Below are 17,509 nucleotides of genomic sequence, written 5' to 3'. Positions count from 1 at the left end.
TCCGTAAAGGCAACCAACCTCGCATTTTGCTACAACCTAAACCTCTCATGCAACACTAACGCTCCCTGCACCTGAACATCAGTCTCGGTGGACTGGGCGAATGGATTACAAGCAAAAAACACCACTCGCAGGACTCCGGGTCAAAGGCATCACTGACCCAACAGGCAGCATGGAAGAGGCACCATGGCGAGTGTCGCCCTGAGACAAGGGAACAGAGCAACCTTCAAACGAGGCGAGGTGGAGCTCAAGAGGTCTCCTCCACTAGACCACCGAGCCCCAATGGGGGTTTCCAGGGGTCTTTAGGCAAACTGCTAAGAGGAGCCCAGGCGAGGTACTGCTAAGCAGTTATCCCAGAGCTACTAATCAACCAAACTAAAAGCTGAACCCCTGCGATGTGAGCAAGCACAGGGACCTAGTGGAAGGCCACCAAAATTCTGTAATTGGTCCTACCACCACACCTGGCAGACCCCCACCAGGCAAATCAAAACAAAAACAAAAAAAAAACCTGCAAAAGCACGTCATCTCCGGGTGAACAGAACCGGTCGTTATGCATATATCAGACAGCTGTACAGTACCCTGTGCCCCAGCCAGCAACGAAACTACCTCCTACCCAAGGGCAAACAGGAGTAAGAACCACCCCAGCTGAAACCCCAAGGGTCAGCAATCACGGAGCAGCAACAGAACCATACGGAGGTAGCTGCTCCTGAACGGCTCATGGAAGATAACCCTAAGCCGCAAAGGCAGTATTTATGAGGCACCTAGGAAAGGTAGCCCTAGGTGCATGCAGCCCCAGTACTCTTGTGTTACTCATGGCTCACACACCACCAACACAGAGCACAACACCGCTAAGCAGCACTGCGCATAGAGTGAAGCCAGAGCGATTGACCGTCACCATCACCACCACAACAGCCTCTTGAGCTGGGGAGTTGCCGGCGTAGAGGTCTCAGATCCCCCCCCCCGCCCCAGGCACAGGCGGTTGTGGTGACGTCATGTTTGTTTCTTTGTTTTTGATTGGGGAGTTCTGTTTGTTAGTTCGGCTTTCGGTTGGCAATTTTTGACCAGCAGTAGTTTTTGTAATTCCTACCTTTCTGGGTACCTGACCTGGTAGATGGCAGACAAAGACTGTTTCCAATTACATGGGGGTGTCTTTAGGCCATTGCTCCTCTTGCCTCTCTTGAGTTGGCCAGGTTCTGGCTCTGGTCCCCGGTAGGCATAGAACTTCTTCGATTGACTGTTGCCACAGTCTAATATATACACATCAGCTCGGTATAGCTTCGGGGAGCCGAAGGGGCTCTTCACAGAAAAGCAGAAAAACCATGAAATTCTTTACAAAGCGTTCAAGTTCGATCGTCACTAGGCGAGAGACACTGGTAAACTGCAGCACGCCATGTGCTTGATCGACCCATACTTGTATCAACAATGTCGCAAGTCAAGGCAAAGGTCCTAAGTCGAGTAAAAAATTTCTGACGAAATTGAGGTAATAACTAGAAAAACTTGTAAGTAGGAGCATTCATAAATTGAGGTTCCACTGTACTTAGTGTGCATAATGAAACAAACAGTACTTATATAATTGATGATAATATAAAAACTAACGCATAGCAATCTATTTGAAAATCCAATCGTAATCCATGACACAAGCATCCTGGGCTTTCATTCATCAATTACAAAACATTAAATGTTGGGCATTTACTATTGTAAATGGAATCTATGGTGTGTGCTACATACTTCTAGGATTATATTTGATCATGTGCTCCAATTCGTAACGAAAAAGAATTATATCAAATAGCATTCATTTAAAATATTAACAGTAAAATAAATTTCTCCTCAATAATATAATTCAAATATTACTTTGTTGATAATGTCAAAACAAAATGTTGTAATTCTTGAAACATCTTGAGACCTCAAAAAGCAGTGTTACGAAGTTTTACACTCCACTTCCCTATCCATGAAAGAGACTTACCCACAACTGTACATCTGCTTCCCACACTGTGACTACTTACCTTGAGGTTACCTTGAGGTGCTTCCGGGGCTTAGCGTCCTCGCGGCCCGGTCATCGACCAGGCCTCCTGGTTGCTGGACTGATCAACCAGGCTGTTGGACGCGGCTGCTCGCAGCCTGACGTATGAGTCACAGCCTGGTTGACTCATACGTCAGGCTGCGAGCAGCCGCGTCCAACAGCCTGGTTGATCAGTCCAGCAACCAGGAGGCCTGGTCGACGACCGGGCCGCGGGGACGCTAAGCCCCGGAAGCACTTCAAGGTAACCTCAAGGTAAGTAGTATGAAGAATGCTGTATTTACAGTACTCTTCTTGAATATTTTTACTCTAATCCACTCTAAGGGAAGCCTGTAGCCTGGGATATGTTTAATTCTTCTAGTAAAGCAGCACTTCAAGATACACATCACAGCATGCAATATTTGAACTCATAGCAGGGCCATTAGATATTTATTAATGGATCTAAAAATAATTATGGTATATTGGCCTTAAATATTGTACAGTATATACATACCGCAAGTGTGCACGTATCTTTGGCCATGAGCACAAGCTGGAAAATCACTCTCACTCATGCCCAGAGAACAAGAACACTACTCTTAGCTCTCAGTATGTTAAGGACATTATATACTGCCCCTTCACAAACTATAATCCCACTTGTCTCCTGTTCGCAGCATTCTTCATACTTACAGGGCAAAAGTGGCTCTCTCCTGGAGTCTTCAGTAAACTGTTCAGTTAAGGCAATGGCTACAGCTCTAGGCTCAGTCACTATATCAATAATACTCCTTTCCAGAACATTTTTCAATTCTTCCACACTAAGAATGTTGACTGTGGACATAAATGAGGCCCATAAAGTGCAACTTTCATATTATTTAGTAAAAGTGAGCATGAGCTCAGCAGAATAAACCTTAGTGCATGATGAAATCACAGTAACGTAATGTGCTCAATGTTGGATTAAGTCGAGACAGTCAAAGGTCACAGTGTCGGTGACCTGGTGAGTTTCCCACCAATATTTTTGCACAAGTTTCTCAACCTTCACAGCTTGCTGAATCTAGAATAAACATTTTTGCTTTAAAGTACTGTATTGGATCAGTTCATGGGAAAGTATCACATCCTTACATAGGTTAAGAGTAGTCACGTGGATTATGTGTCACGGTAAAATCTCTAGGAAGAGATTCGGCCTACTCCAATATCACCTAATCTACTCATTCGAGTCTATTTAATCAAGAACTGCAGCCAAGAACTACTACTACTTCCAGACGGCTAGACGTCTGTTGGTGTCTAGACAACAACACCAGTCTACCTACTCCACTGCCAGTCACCCCACCTCGCACCTGGGTCGCTGGGAGACCACGCCCTCCGAAATAAGCAGTTTAAGTGAGCCGGTTCATTGTTAAAAGAAGTCACCAGCGCCATCTGTCCGGCCGTCCATCTGTATAAATAGGGCTACCAAGCTCTCCAAGATTCAGATTACTCCCGAGTGCTCTTGGTGAGTATCCCTGTTGACATACCCCGGTGTGGTAACAGAGCTATTCAGTTTGACTCACAGTATTCCTGCACCATATTTTCTAGTATTAACGTAACGTAAATTTAATTGTCTGTTTAACTTGTTTGTTTTGTAAACTTTCTATTAAAGCCAAGCCTGGATATTTTTGTAATTTATTTAAAGTAAGATTTTTATTAAAGTAAAGTATTTTTAAATTTTTGTTCTGTATGTCTTCTTCTACAGTTAACCTCACAGTAAAGACAACTTGCAGTTTAACTTTTTTTTTTTTTTTTTTTTTTTTTTTTACTTTTTTTTTAATTTTGTGACAGGCATTCCATCTGCCTAGAGAAGACTGCAATAACATCTATTTTTTACCGTCACACATGAAACAACAGTTCCAGGAACTTCGTATATTTTTAGTGACCCTTAGCACTTTCCTCTGGAGAAGAGACTGCAATGGGTAGTGCATCAGTCTGCATTACAGTTTTCGGTTTCCATTCACAAGCCAGTTAGCTCTGCCATCAAAATGTCTGGTTGCATAATATAATTAATTATCAATTCTGAAGCTATTGCTAAACGTTTTTTTTGCATGCATAAGTTACACACATACACACTTCTGGAATCAATTCAGTAATAGCATATGTTTAACTTCTGCCTATTTAACAAGGGCCTTTAGGAAAACTTATACATTGCCAACAACTTTAAAAGTAAATACAGGAAACTTATCTCAAGATAGTGGGACATCAGATTATACTTCACGCTGGTTGTAAGTGTAAAGCAGCTGATACCAGGTCACTAGCAAGGTCATAAGGCAGTCACTAGCAAAATTATTTAAATGGTTCTGTTGTTGCCCCCCGTGTGTAAAGGTTCATAAATGATCTCTATTGTAACAGGGAAGCTCTACACAAATAACCATTAAAGGGACTAAATGGCATCCCAGAGACTTGTCAGGCATCCCGACAGGGACAAGGCTTTCCGGTGCCCTCTTTATCCCAGCTAAAATTTGCCAGCTAATTAACTCGGTCAGGTCTCTCACTGCTAAACAAACATGTTGCGCCCAATGATTCACAGCCCATAGAAGACAAGTTCCAGATAAGGAGGAAACGTAAAGTATATGGGTAGCCATGCACAAAAAACACATGGATGGTATGAAGCCACGGAGGACAGTCGAGTCTCACTCCTCACCTTCAGCCAGAAGAGGGGCTTCATAAGCCACACTAAACTGCCCTCCGGGTCATCGGAGCACTCAAATTTCCCGCCTCATCAAGGCATCATCCATAATGCGAGACTGCCACCAACATCTGAAGCAGAGGAAACAAAAAGATTACAGTCCTCCAACCCCAATCTTGATAATGAGCCCCACACACATTGGAAGCTCGTGGTTCCATGCTGTTGCCAAGAGGTCACTTGCCACCTGTTGATTCAAGCCCATTGAAATAAATCCCTGCATCAATCGTTGCCTGGAGTCTTATCTACCAGAAGATAGAGTCACTGAATGTGTGCTGATCTGAGGGACAAATTCCAAAATGCCAGAAACCAATCTATGACTAACATCCATTACCAGGGAGGAACAAACTTATCCATCCCCAACCCACCCATTTAGACGAAGAACAGTAGCCCGACTCAAATGGCAGTGTGCTGAGGAAAAACTTGGTTGAGAGCCAATCATGCCACTAATGTTTATGTTGCTAGAGAATGAGGAGGTCAAAACCCCATGTACAGTACTACCTAAGGGCAATTGAAAACAAATTCCCAACCTCTTTTTCATTGAAACTTTCTCTCCAGAGACGGAGTGAGAAAAATCCAAGGAACTGAGCCCTGGAAAACCTACACTAGAAGGTGCTTTTGGGATAGTGATGTCAACAACAGTGGGAGTTGAACAGATCTCATCAGTGGTGACAAACTAGCAGACATATCATTGCCTTATTTCAGCAACACCCTTATCACTCCTTTACAAGTTCCTGCTAGATCCCAAACAACAGTCATGAAAAAACTTAGATGATCATGAATACAAGATCATTATCTGAAGGAAATCTAGTACCCTGCTTACCACAACCATCACAAGTAGCAATTAGGATGTGTATGAATGGGGGTCATTGAGGGTGACGTCATGTGGTTGCAATTAGAAGTGACAGGAGAAAATTCAAATGAAATCCTTGTTTTCCAAAGTTTCCATTGGTGGCTACAACAGTGATATTCCTGGAAATCTGACAAAATTGAGCATGGAAGCAGACCAATGAGCCTATTATTCTATATCTATAAGAAAGAATGCTTGTTTGTCCAAATTTTGAAGCCAGATGCTTGTGGTTAGGTTCATGCAACTTTCCACAATGATTAGTGATTGTATGGGGAGTTTCAGAATGGGGTTGGGATCAACCTGTAGTAACTACATTAAGAGTAATATAGTTGCTCAAAATTTTCAATAGTTCTGTTGCAGACAGTTAAATGTTCCTTTCTGGGGGAGCCCCGTTGCTCCACGGAGCTATCCAGGTTGATATGCTAATATTAGACTTTTCACACTGACTGATGCCAATGGAGTTCATAGGCCTATCGGGGACCATGAGCCAGAACATGGCCCCCTCCCAGAGACACGAGGAGCAATGGCCTATAGAGACCCCCAAGTTGTTGGAAGCATTTTATGTCTGCCATTGACTGGGTCAGGCACCCAGAAAGATACACATCCCAAAACAAACCCCTATTCTGGTTAAGAAATTGCTATTGAGAGCCGAACTAGTGAACAGAACTTCCCAAACAAAAACGAACAAATGAGCATGACATCACCACGTCGCCGCCCAGCCGTCTGCACAGCTCCCCCCTCCCCAGGAGGGGGAAAGGGGGAGCCTCAGATCCCTTGCGCCAGCTACCCAAGACCCCCAGTTCTAGGGCTGATACGATAGGCAATAGTCATGTGCTCTGGCGTCTGACATTGGTGCTCAGCTCTGTGCTTGTGTGGTTTGGTGGTTGTCTTCATGGGGGTGCACAAGCCAGGAGTAATTCTTCAGTACTCGGACTGCATGCGCCTAAGGTTCCCTTCTCTAGGTGCCCTGTAAGTACTGCCCTTGGGGCTTGGAGCCTCCTTCCACAAGTTCCTTGGGTTCTGCCTCTGCTTGGTCGTTTGCTGCTCGGCTTTCGGCAGCCCTTTGAGTGCTGTGGTGTTCTGGCATCCTTGTTCATCTTGGAGTAAGAGGCAGTTTGCACTGGCAGGGACATAGGGTACTGCGCAGCTAGTTTTCACCTCTCATAGCGGCCGGCTCTGTTCCACCTGCATACACTGTCCTCTTGCGGGGTTTTCTTTTTCTTTTGTTTTCTGCTTGGTAAAGGGGTCTGCCTTGGTTATTGCCCCCTGTGTGTGTGTTGCATACGCTTCTCTGTTCCGCTGTGGTACCCCCTGCTAGGTCCCTGTGAGTGTACACGTCTGGGGGTTCAGTTACTTAGAAGTTTGATTGGTAGACTTGGGCACCCCTGCCTGGATTTTCCTGAGCATGAGTTCTGTCTCAGGACCCTGGGAATCCCCACGGGGGCGCACGGGTCCGATGTATGTGACCCCCGAGTCCCCTCTCGCTTTATGCAAGTTTGAGGGTTGCTCTATCCCCTCGTCTCTGGGCGAGTGACTCATTGTTTTTGCCTCCATCACGCTGCTTGCTGGGTCGGTGATACTTTCAACCCGGAGTCCTGCGAGTTTTGTTGCTTGCTGGTGACTCAGTTTACCCAGTCTACTGATGACGTTATTTGGGTACAGGTGGCACAGTCTACATGTTAGGTAGTTGCAACGCGCTAGGTTGGTTGCTGACCCGGAAGCCCCAGAGGCTGCCCCGTTTTGGTTACAGGGATTTGGACTTGGGGGTGTTGGTCACTTCGACCTTGGTTCAGTCCGCACCCCCTCATCCTTTCCCTGCTGTGGTTCAGTCTGGCCCAATAGCTGGCTGACTGGCCCCACCCCCATCCCTCCCCATTTCCGGCTTCGAAACGTATGAGGGTTTCGGGATCGGGTTCAGGGCAGGGTTTAGATGGTGTTGAGACTTGGTGGTCTCGGGGGATGCCCCTTCCCAGCCGGTGACGGAGGCATTCGAGTCTTTCCTCCCTGCCGAAGATTCAGGATCTGACCAGTGGGCCCCCTTTCTTCCTTCTTCTATGGCTGCACCGGCCTCCTCTTTTGAGGCTGGGGCTTTTTGAGACAACTCGGCCCTGGTGCCTGATGTCGTAGCTCCTGGGGCGGGGAAGGGGCCGACTTTGGGGGCCTTGGGCCCCGAAGGACCCCGTCTGGGTTTTTCTACCCTCTGAGTGGGGCTTACTGTTACAAGGAGTGGGGTTTTCTCCCCCCCCCCCCTTCTGTGTAAGAATTGGATTTGGTGTCTGCCCCTTCCTGGGTTTGGTTCCGTGTTGCTTCAGGTGCTTCAGTCCCATTCTTCCGAAGGATTTCGGCTTCCCGCATCCCTCCTGCTGTGGTGCGGGAGGCTTTTGCGGTTTACCTCCTGCGCGACCCAGATTACGCCTCTATCATGGATCCGTCTACATTCAGATTTGGTTCTTTGTTTCCCTACTGGATTTATTACGAGGTTCTGGAGTCGTCCTGGCTGGCGGACTGTACTGTTTTTGCTTTGGAGGCTTGGCATACGTTCTGTCGTTCCCGCACGCTTGAGTGGCGAGAGTCATAGATGGTGGTCCTGGTTTTCCTGGGGGGTGAGTTTGAGCACCATAACAAGTGCTTGTTCGCTCCTGCCCTTCCTCGGGATGTGGGCGTCGTGCAGCTTCACATGCAGGTTCCCTCCCTTTTGGCTGCACTGGTTGCTGAGGACTTGCGCACTTGTGGCCTGCTGGCTTCGGCCTTGTGTTTCTTTTCCCTCCTGGAGCTGTCTGCTGACTGGCTTAAGGAGGATGTGGAACTGTTAGGTCTAACGCCTTGGGCTTGGCTGCACGTTCGTCGTCTGATTTGTTGAAGCTGCACCGATCCTGAGGGATGCTGTGTCACTGTATTATGCCTCCCAGCTCGGGTGTTGGCAGGCGGTACTGGCTTCCTCGGAATCTGCTTGGGCCCTGGCTCTTAAAATTTCTTTGCCTTTTTGTCCCTTGCTGTTTGCTGACTCTGGGGTAAATTTGCTGCATATTTCAAATGCCCTATTGATGATTTTCTTTACAGTAAACTGTACTGAAAGCCTATATTCTAATTTGATGAAAATGAAGATCATATGCTATTCTGAGAGAATAACATTAAATGAACAATTGATGATAGTTCGTATTTTTTTTTCCGAATTGAAAATCTTTAGTTTTCAATATTTAATTTTAAAATTAATTTTGATTCTTTTGTTTTTCAAGTTACGCTGTGATTATTTAGACAAAGTTGGAGCATTTGCCTAGTAGATTGTGCACAAAAATTCGAAGGTGTTTGTGCAAGTTTTAAAAACTTATGTTAAATTATTTTATGTCAAATCATATACAGTATGTATGTATTGCGCGGTCTAAGAGTTAAGGGGTGTCGGCCCTTATGCGGTTTGTCCTATTGACGGGGCGATGGGGGGAAAGGCTTGTTCTGTTCACTCACGCATGCTCTCTCAATTTGTGGGCTTTTAGGGTCGTTTCTGATGGTCTGCGGTGAAGTCGAGTGGCCCCCACCACCTTCGGAGGGTTTGGGGCTCGCGGGGCAGGCCTCTTCTGCGCTGCTGGGTCGTCTTTGAGTGGGTACACTTGGGCGTGGTCGAAACGACAATGTCTCTCAGATGGGTTTCCTGTCTGTTCCTGACATGCGGTTCATTCTGGACTTGTCCCATCTGAACCCCTTTGTTCATTGCCCCTCCTTCCGGATGACTACACTGTCCCAGGTCCGGCTTCTGTTGGAACAGGGCACTTAGATGGTGTCCCTGGACCTCTGAGATGCGTATTGGCATGTCCCGATTTGTCCGCGGTTCAGGGACTGGCTTGGTTATATTGTGGGGCATCAGTTACCACTTTCATTGTGTCCCGTTTGGGCTGAACCTGGTACCTCGTGTTTTCACTTGCCTTACTCGGGTTGTGGTGGCCCGTTTGTCTCTCTCAGGTGTTCGGGTGTTGGCCTACTTCAATGACTGGCTGGTCTGGGCTACAAGCTGGTCCGCTTGTCTGTTCGCCAAGAATTTTGTTCTTCCCCAGCTCGCCAGGTTCAAGTTCTCGTGAATTGGAGGAAGTCACATTTGGTTCCCTCCCAGGTTCGGACTTGGCTGGGTCTTGTGTCGGACTCTCGGACCGCTTCCTTGTCTCTCCCTCCGAAGTCTCTCTTTCAGCTGCGGTCCCCCCCTTTGCCTGTTTCTTGAGGGCTCCCAGGTCACTCGGCAGTTGCTCAAGTGTTTGTACCACAGCCTGAACTTTGCCGTGATGGTCTACCAGCCGGGTCAAGTTTGGCTTTGTCGGCTGTTCTGGTTTCTTCGGAACCATCCTTTCCGCCTCTCTCACGATCGCTGGGTTCATCCACCAGCGGCCTTAGGTCGGTGCTGCGTCACCGGCTTGCTCTTCGGGTGTTTCGGGGTTCAGTGCCTTGTCGCCTACCCAAGTCCTCGCTCAATGTGTTCACGGACATGTCATCTCTGGGCTGGGGCTTTATGACCAGTGCTCATCAGGCCGGTCAGGGGCAGTGGGGTCCGTCCTTCCATCGAGTCCACAGCACAGTGCGGGAGTTTGCTGCGGTGTGGTTTTCCCTTCGGAGGGTTTCAGGTTGCACGTGGATAAACAATCCGGCTCCATTCGGACTGCTCCCTGGTGGTTCATTGCCTGAGCCGCAGGAGTTCGATGCGGGCCGGTCGCTTGGCTCTTTGGGGCAGGTCGCTTCGGGTAACTCGTCTGCTGAGTTTTGGGGTTTGGCTCTCCTGGCGGTTCACGTTTGGGGGGTCTCCAATGTTCTGGCGGATGGCCTGTCTCAGTTCGTTCCCCTGTCCACGGAATGGTCGGTCGATGCTGACCGATTCAGTTGGCTCTGCCAGACGTTCAAGAGCCCGGATGTGGACCTCGTCCCGTTGGCGTGGTCGGGGCATCTTCCGGTATATGTGGCACCCTTCCCTGACTGCAAGGTTGTTGAGATCGATGCCTTTCGGCAAGCTGGTCAAGGTGGTGGTTCCTGTACCTCTTTTCTCTGGTTCAGCTGTTGCTCTAGGTCCTGGCTCGCTTGAAGACTTACCAGGGGATAGTCATCGTCTTAGCCTCATGGTGGCAGCCCAGCCTTGGTTTCAGGTGCTGTTTGCTTGGTGTTCGTACCCGGAGGTTTTCCCGTGGCTCTGCCTCTTTTAGCAGATCGGTCCGGTCTGTCACGTGGCTGGTTCGATCTTCTCCAAGTTTTTGTATTTGCTTTTTTTACTCGGGGTCTATCACCATCTATATGGTGATCAGGAGGTGTCCTGAATGGTGTCCCACCTGCAGGCTACATCTTGGCAGCAGTATGACGTTTCCTGGCGGCCCTTTTGTTTCTTTCTCTCGCTTCGTAGTATTCCTCGCTCTCGGTTCGGGTTGTCTTGTCTTTTCTCATGGTTGTTTCAGGATTGTCATCTTACGTCGAATACTGTCGCCTCGTGTTGTGCAGCGCTGGTGGAGCCATTACAGCTTGCTTTTGGTATTTATGTTATTTCAGCGCCGTTTCGCAAGCTGTCTTGTGCATGGTTTCACCTCCTGCCTGCTAATGCGCCACGTGAGCCATCCTGGTCTTTGGATCAGGTGCATTCTTTTCTCTCTTCTCCTCGGTTTGTTGTGGCCCCTTCAGTTCAGGATTATTTTTTTAAGGCTCTTTCCTGTTGGCATTGGCCTCTGGGGGTCGGGTCGGGGAGCTTCATGCTCTCCTCTGGTGCAGGGGTTTCTGCTGTTTTGGTCCTCGTGACAGGTTTGTTTGCTTGCAGCCGTCTCCTTTTCTGGCGAAGAATGAGAAGGCTGCTTTCCGGAGAACTACTTGGGTTGTTGATGCTTGGTTGGTCAGGCCGGGGGTACATCATGTGTTGTGTCCAGTTGCAGCTTTCTGCCGTTATTTGCGCGTCACAGCTTCTGTGTCCGGGGACGCGCTTAGGGTTGATACGGTTTCCCTTCATCCCTGTTCCAGGGTGCGGGTCTTTCAGGTCGTCCTCAGGGTTATTCGGTCCAGCCAGCCTGCGGTCTATCCTTGTGCCCACGACGTTCGTAAGTTTGCTGCTCTTGCTGCCATCTTTAGCAACATGTCTTGGGCTGACATTCAGGCACAGGGATTTTGATGGTCGAACAGGATCCTGGCTGCTCCTTACTTCATGAATGTTCCTGGGCCTCATCAGGCCTGTGTCGCTTTGGATCGACGGTTGCAGCCAGTTGTCTCGGTTTTGCGTCGAGGAGTGAGTAACGACCGCCTCCCAGGTAAGTCCCTCTTGTTTTTGTCCTTTGGTATGTAGCTCCGGGAAACCAATGGGGCTCCCTCCCCCCCCCACCACAAAACCAGCGTTGAATGTAATGAAATACCATTTTCTGGGCGAGACCTGGAGGCTCCCCGGCAACCCTCCTTCCCTCCGGTCGGCAGTTTTTTGCATGTTTTTGATATCCAACCTCAGAACTGAGGTCTTGGGTAGCTGGTGCAAGGTGTCTGGGGTTCCCCCCTTTCCCTTAAATTATACCCAAAATATATCCCTCTAAATCAATATAATTATTATAATTATCCCTATATTTTGTATTTTTGGGGTTATTTTTCTCGACTTCATTTCAACACATTGGCCTATAACTTTCACATATTTGAGTACAAATTCCAAACAATGTTTATTAAAACATAAAATTAACTTAACGAATTAGAACTACCTCTATTCATTGTCGAGAACTTCCACTTCAATTATCTCTGAAACTAGAGTTTCAACTTTGAGTGGCTTCTAAAATTCCAGTTTCTGACCGATTCTCATCATTTTGACATTTTGTGCTCAGCTGTCTGTTTTATAATCCCTTCAGAATGGATTTTTCATAAACCCGATACGTTTGGAGTTATAATTTGTGTGTGTGTCTAAATTTGTCGCATATTTCAAATGCCATATTGACAATTTTTTTATTCAGTAAACTATACTGAAAACCCTTATTTTAATTAGATGAAAATGAAAATCATATGCTATTCTAAGAGCATAATAACACCAAATGAACAATTATTGATGGTTTATATTTTTTAATCTGATTTGAAAATCTGAAGTTTTCAATATTCAATTTTAAAATTATTTTGTATTTTCTTGTTTTTCAAGTTACGTTGTGATCATTTATACAAAGTTGGAGCATTTACCTAGTTGATTTTGCACAAAAACTGGAAAGTATTTGTCCAAGTTTGAAAAACTTGAGTTATGTCAAATCGTATATATATTTGTATGTTTTGCGCAGTTTAAGGGTTAACATTAGCTGGGGGATGCTGGGATATCATTTGCAAGGGATGTGCCAATGGATGAGAAGAAACTATTGAACTTAATGGCAGTGTCTATGCTATAATGACCCTGTGTAGTGTCGGCTCAGTCAGTGCCTGTATTTCTAGGAACACACACTAAATGTGTGGTATACCATACCACACATTTATGTGGTATGGTATACCATACCATATATAAATGTGGTATGTGGTATAGTATACCACACATCCACACTAAATGGGGTATACCATACCTGTAAAAGTTGTTTGTACATAAAATATATAATAACTAACCTTCTTTAAATTCTTTAAACATGACATCCAGTGTTGTGTCAACAAAGACAAAGTTGCAGGGATTTTGATAGAACTGGCTTAGTGTTCTCAGGGGTGTGTTATCGTCTGGGTCAATAAATGCCAGGTCCTTGATGAACAGAACTGCGATTATATTTGTACGTTCCCCCTCAAAAACAGGCACACGTGAATATCCTGAACGAGAAAAAAAATGTTAGTTTAAATTTAGAAGCAAAACAGTATATTTACAAAATTTAACAGTCATCAGTTCAACTCTTTATGCTTGCTTGGTTTATGTAATTATATATTTAATGTCCATGATATTCATATCAAATGCAGATACTGTATAAGAAAATTAAATATTTATGCTGGATCTGATAAATTGTGTTATGGTGGCTCACTGCCGCTTAAAATTAGGTCAATGAATACAAGAAAATTAAATATTTATGTTGGGTTTGATAAATTTTGTTATGGTGGATCAGTGCCGCTTAGAATTAGGTCAATGAATACATAGTTACTCATATTATGTGATATGACATTATATGTTTAATAGTTAAATTTTAATTAATAATCCACACCAGATATTGAGAAAGTTTAATACAGTTCTGCATTTAGATTATGATTTTTGAATTTTACTGTTTTAGTGAAGGAAGTGGATGACAACAAAATTAAATAGCTATACAGGTAGTACAAATCACAAAATCCACTGTACTTTGTTAAACCAAATAATGTCTAAGCATTTTACACAAATTATAAGCATATTGCAAAGTACCAAATTTCTGTACAGTATTCCAAATTTAAAATTATGATGTAGTGTAATTTAGCAGGAGTGTAACCTCCTTTTACAAACAGTGCAATGTACAGTATATAGTTTACCTTGCTGCATTATTTCATTAATGGTATTGAAGTCTAGTATAGTATCAACACTGAGCATGTATACATCGTCTAGTTTGGTCATGACCTCCCCCACAGTCTTCTTGTGCAGCTCCAGGGCTCCACATATGATGTTCTGCTCCTCCTTCTTCAGATCATTGTGATCATGTGTTACCTGCAAAACATACCAACATTTTATTTTGACATGAATAATCTTCACAGTTTATGTGACTAATAACTAATGCCAATCAATGTTCATACCAAAATATACCGTTATCGTTAAGTTGTTACAGGCTAAGTAAATACAAGAAATATTAATCAAAATAAATTAGAATATGATGATGTGACTGCTTGTTAGTGACACAGAAAGATGGCTACCTAATCAACCACTCCATCTAAAATCATAAAACTACAATAGTATACAGAATGATATTGAGTTTTGCACAATGAGGAATTTTGCACAAAATGTTAAAAAAAAAATTATTATGCAATTAAATAAAATAAAGGTGAATAAGACTATTTCACATTCCCATTAATGACACGCCTTCTCAGGATTAAGGTTTGCCATGTTTTATGTGGTTAGTTATTTTCTCTGGTAACAATCTGGTGCCAAAAACATGATTGCTAATGTGGTCCCTGTGGTGTAGTGGTTAAGACGCTCGCCTGGCGTTTCGCGAGTGTTTTGTCCTGGGTTCTTATCCTGACCGGGAAGGATTTACTGGGCATCAATCCTTAACTGTAGCCTCTATCTACTCGATAGTAAAATGGGTACCTGTTTGTTAAACAATTTGGCAGGGTTATATTCCAGGGAACATTGGATTAAGGACTTGCCCGAAACGCTGCGCATGCTAGTGGCTGTACAAGAATGTAAGAACTCTTGTATATACTGTAATAATAATAATAATAATAACTAATAAAATGTGTGCAAATACACAGAATTTTTCCACTAAAAACTTGTTTGATGACCAAGAAATCTAGGAAGTATGCAAGACTGAATATACAAGGAATATAAGCACTTGCTTATCTAAAACAATTACCAACAACAATACAAGATAATTGACAAGCATGAGAAAGTCACTAGTGGGGTCACACATGGAATCACATATCCCATTAAATGATTAATTACATGAATACTGCACTGTGTACAACAACTTCAAAAGAACCCTGGAGTATACCTGGAGAGGGTTCTAGTTGTTATTCTCCTCGAGCCCAGCCTGAGGCCAAGCTCTATCCTGTGGCAAGTGCACTGCCTTGCCTTGACCACTACTCGAGAAATTGTGCCCACCTAAGCTACATTTGAAATATGAGCAGAATAATAAATCCTACATTGTTTGAGTTAGGAAAACTGTCAAATATAAATACTGTACTGTTCTTAAAAGATTCAACCCCCCCCCCCCTTCCCCAAGATAGCATTGTTTAAGGGTTGGTAAATGTTAATTTTCTTGTTTGATAAACTGTTTACTCGAGACGGTTAAGTCCCAGCTGTTTTTACCTAGTTGTACTTTCAAGTACTTTACGTCCTCTAATTACTCAACACAAAGCTGCTATTAGGACAATATCCAACTCTAGCCCCAGACATCACTCGGTACCCTTACTCAAATCTCTGAATATGTTAGATATTAAGTCACTGCACATTCTCTCTTGTGTATTATACATATATAAAACGCTGAACTGTAATGCCAATCCTGACCTCAAAAGCTTCATAGAAGGTTGTAACAGAACCCATGAGCACCACACCAGAAATACATACAGTTTTGATATTCCAAGAGTACGACTTAATCAAACTAGAAATGCTCTACAAATCAAGGGACCCAGAATGTGGAATGATCTTCCCAGCCATGTTAAAGACTGTACCTCTCTCAACCAGTTTAAGATAAAAACTAAACACTACCTAATAAATTCCCTGTAACCTACCTTACCCCTCTATTGTCAACCCATGTCTTATTTTTTTTTAATCAACACTGTTTGTCAACCTATTGTATTTGTGCTGCTTTTTCAGTCATGTTCCCCCTTTTTTTTTATCTTTATTTGTATTTGTTCTCAACACATTTTATTCTTTATGCTCAATTAGTATTAAGTTCTAGATATTAATGTTTTTCCTGCCCGAAACGCATTGCGTAATAGTGGCTTTAGGCATTGTATGTACTAGCTCTATCTATATATCGATCCATTAATGTAACATTACTTGTATGTATGTACTCTTCCTGAATAAACATATTTATTTATTTATTTATTTATTTAAAGAGTTGAGCTTTGTCTCTTTGGTCCCACCTCTAAACCGTCAATCAACTAGTGTACCGATTCCTGAGCCTACTGGGCTCTATCATATCTACATTTAAAACTGTGTATGGAGTCAGCCTCCACTACATCACTTCCTAGTGCATTCCATTTACTACTATGACACTGAAAAAGTTCTTTCTAATGTCTCTGCCGCTCATTTGGGAGCTCATTTTTCACCTGTGTCCCCTTGTTCGTGTTCCACCCGTGCTAAAGAGTTTGTCTTTGTCCACCCTGTCAATTCCCCTGAGAATTTTGTAGGTGGTTATCATGTCTCCCCTTACTCTTCAGCTGTGTCTGGGTACAAATGACAATGTATTCTTCATGTTGCTGTTCTTCGGGGGGAATGTTGTACATGGTGCTATGGCAGTATGTTTACTCACAGGATGAGTGACACTGGCAAATAAACTTAACTTCATGGGCAAAATTTAAAAAATTATATAAAAAAACTTGGATGGATAATCATTATAAGGCAAGAGGTGATTAGGTGCAAATTCATAAAGGTAGGCATGGATACCAAGCAAAGGGGAATTCAGTACAAGAAAAAATAAAATTGAAGTAACCGCAGAAGGGAAGGAGTGTGATGTGATTTGGCTAGCAAAATATAACCATGTTCCTAGATTCATTTATTAAACAAAAAGTTATGATGACAGGGTTATAAACTCCAAGTAAAATCAAGAAAACGAGTTCAGTACAGTACATAGTTTTTTTTTATTTTAAACCATCAATTTATAATACAATAAATTTATAACTTGAGAATATTTTCTGTTTAGGACAAAAGTTCTCTGGCCAATTTTCAAGCAGACTATTACTAGAACCGTAATATGCTTTCGGACTATCACAAATAACTAGATAACTCTGCCGATTTACAAGCAGACTATTACTAGAACCGTAATATGCTTTCGGACCATCACAAATTACTAGATAACTATCAATATGGTTTGAGGAGGGGTTCAGTGTCTCGTTCTAATGGATTTACATGGAGAATGGGAAAGAATACAGAAACGAATTGAAACTGGAAACTCGGGTGAGTCGGAATAACCTATTCATTGGAAGGTATATTTTTCTGCATAAGGGTACACCAGCAAGAAAAATTTTAGAGTAAACAAGCTAGGGGAAGGTTCAGAATGAGTGTAAATCAGCAAAGGTCAGCATTAGGGTAAACCATCAAGGGGTATGTTCAGCACAAGGGTAAACCACCAAGGGGAACAATCCAGAGATTGAGAATGAGGAACAGGATTACCGAGAAGGA

At 43.9% G+C, this 17,509-nt stretch overlaps 1 protein-coding gene across 2 annotated transcripts in view; it reads right to left on the bottom strand.

The window, feature by feature from the left end:
- Positions 1-17,509, bottom strand: part of uex (metal transporter uex) — a 674,542-nt gene that overhangs the window by 236,883 nt on the left and 420,150 nt on the right. For both annotated transcript variants that reach the window (XR_006772789.2, XM_045741424.2), the window contains exons 7-8: positions 13,984-14,155; positions 13,111-13,302 (exon numbers count right to left, since the gene is read on the bottom strand). Coding sequence is in view for 1 of the 2 variants with exons in the window: in XM_045741424.2 (XP_045597380.1) it covers positions 13,111-13,302; positions 13,984-14,155 (364 nt within the window). In the remaining variant the exon portion in view is untranslated. The remainder of the gene's footprint in view (positions 1-13,110; positions 13,303-13,983; positions 14,156-17,509) is intronic.

Source organism: Procambarus clarkii, chromosome 19 (assembly GCF_040958095.1).
Source record: "Procambarus clarkii isolate CNS0578487 chromosome 19, FALCON_Pclarkii_2.0, whole genome shotgun sequence".
NCBI classification, from domain to species: domain Eukaryota; kingdom Metazoa; phylum Arthropoda; class Malacostraca; order Decapoda; family Cambaridae; genus Procambarus; species Procambarus clarkii.
The sequence above is the reverse complement of the archived record's forward strand: the minus strand, read 5'-3'. Positions and strand labels throughout refer to the sequence as shown.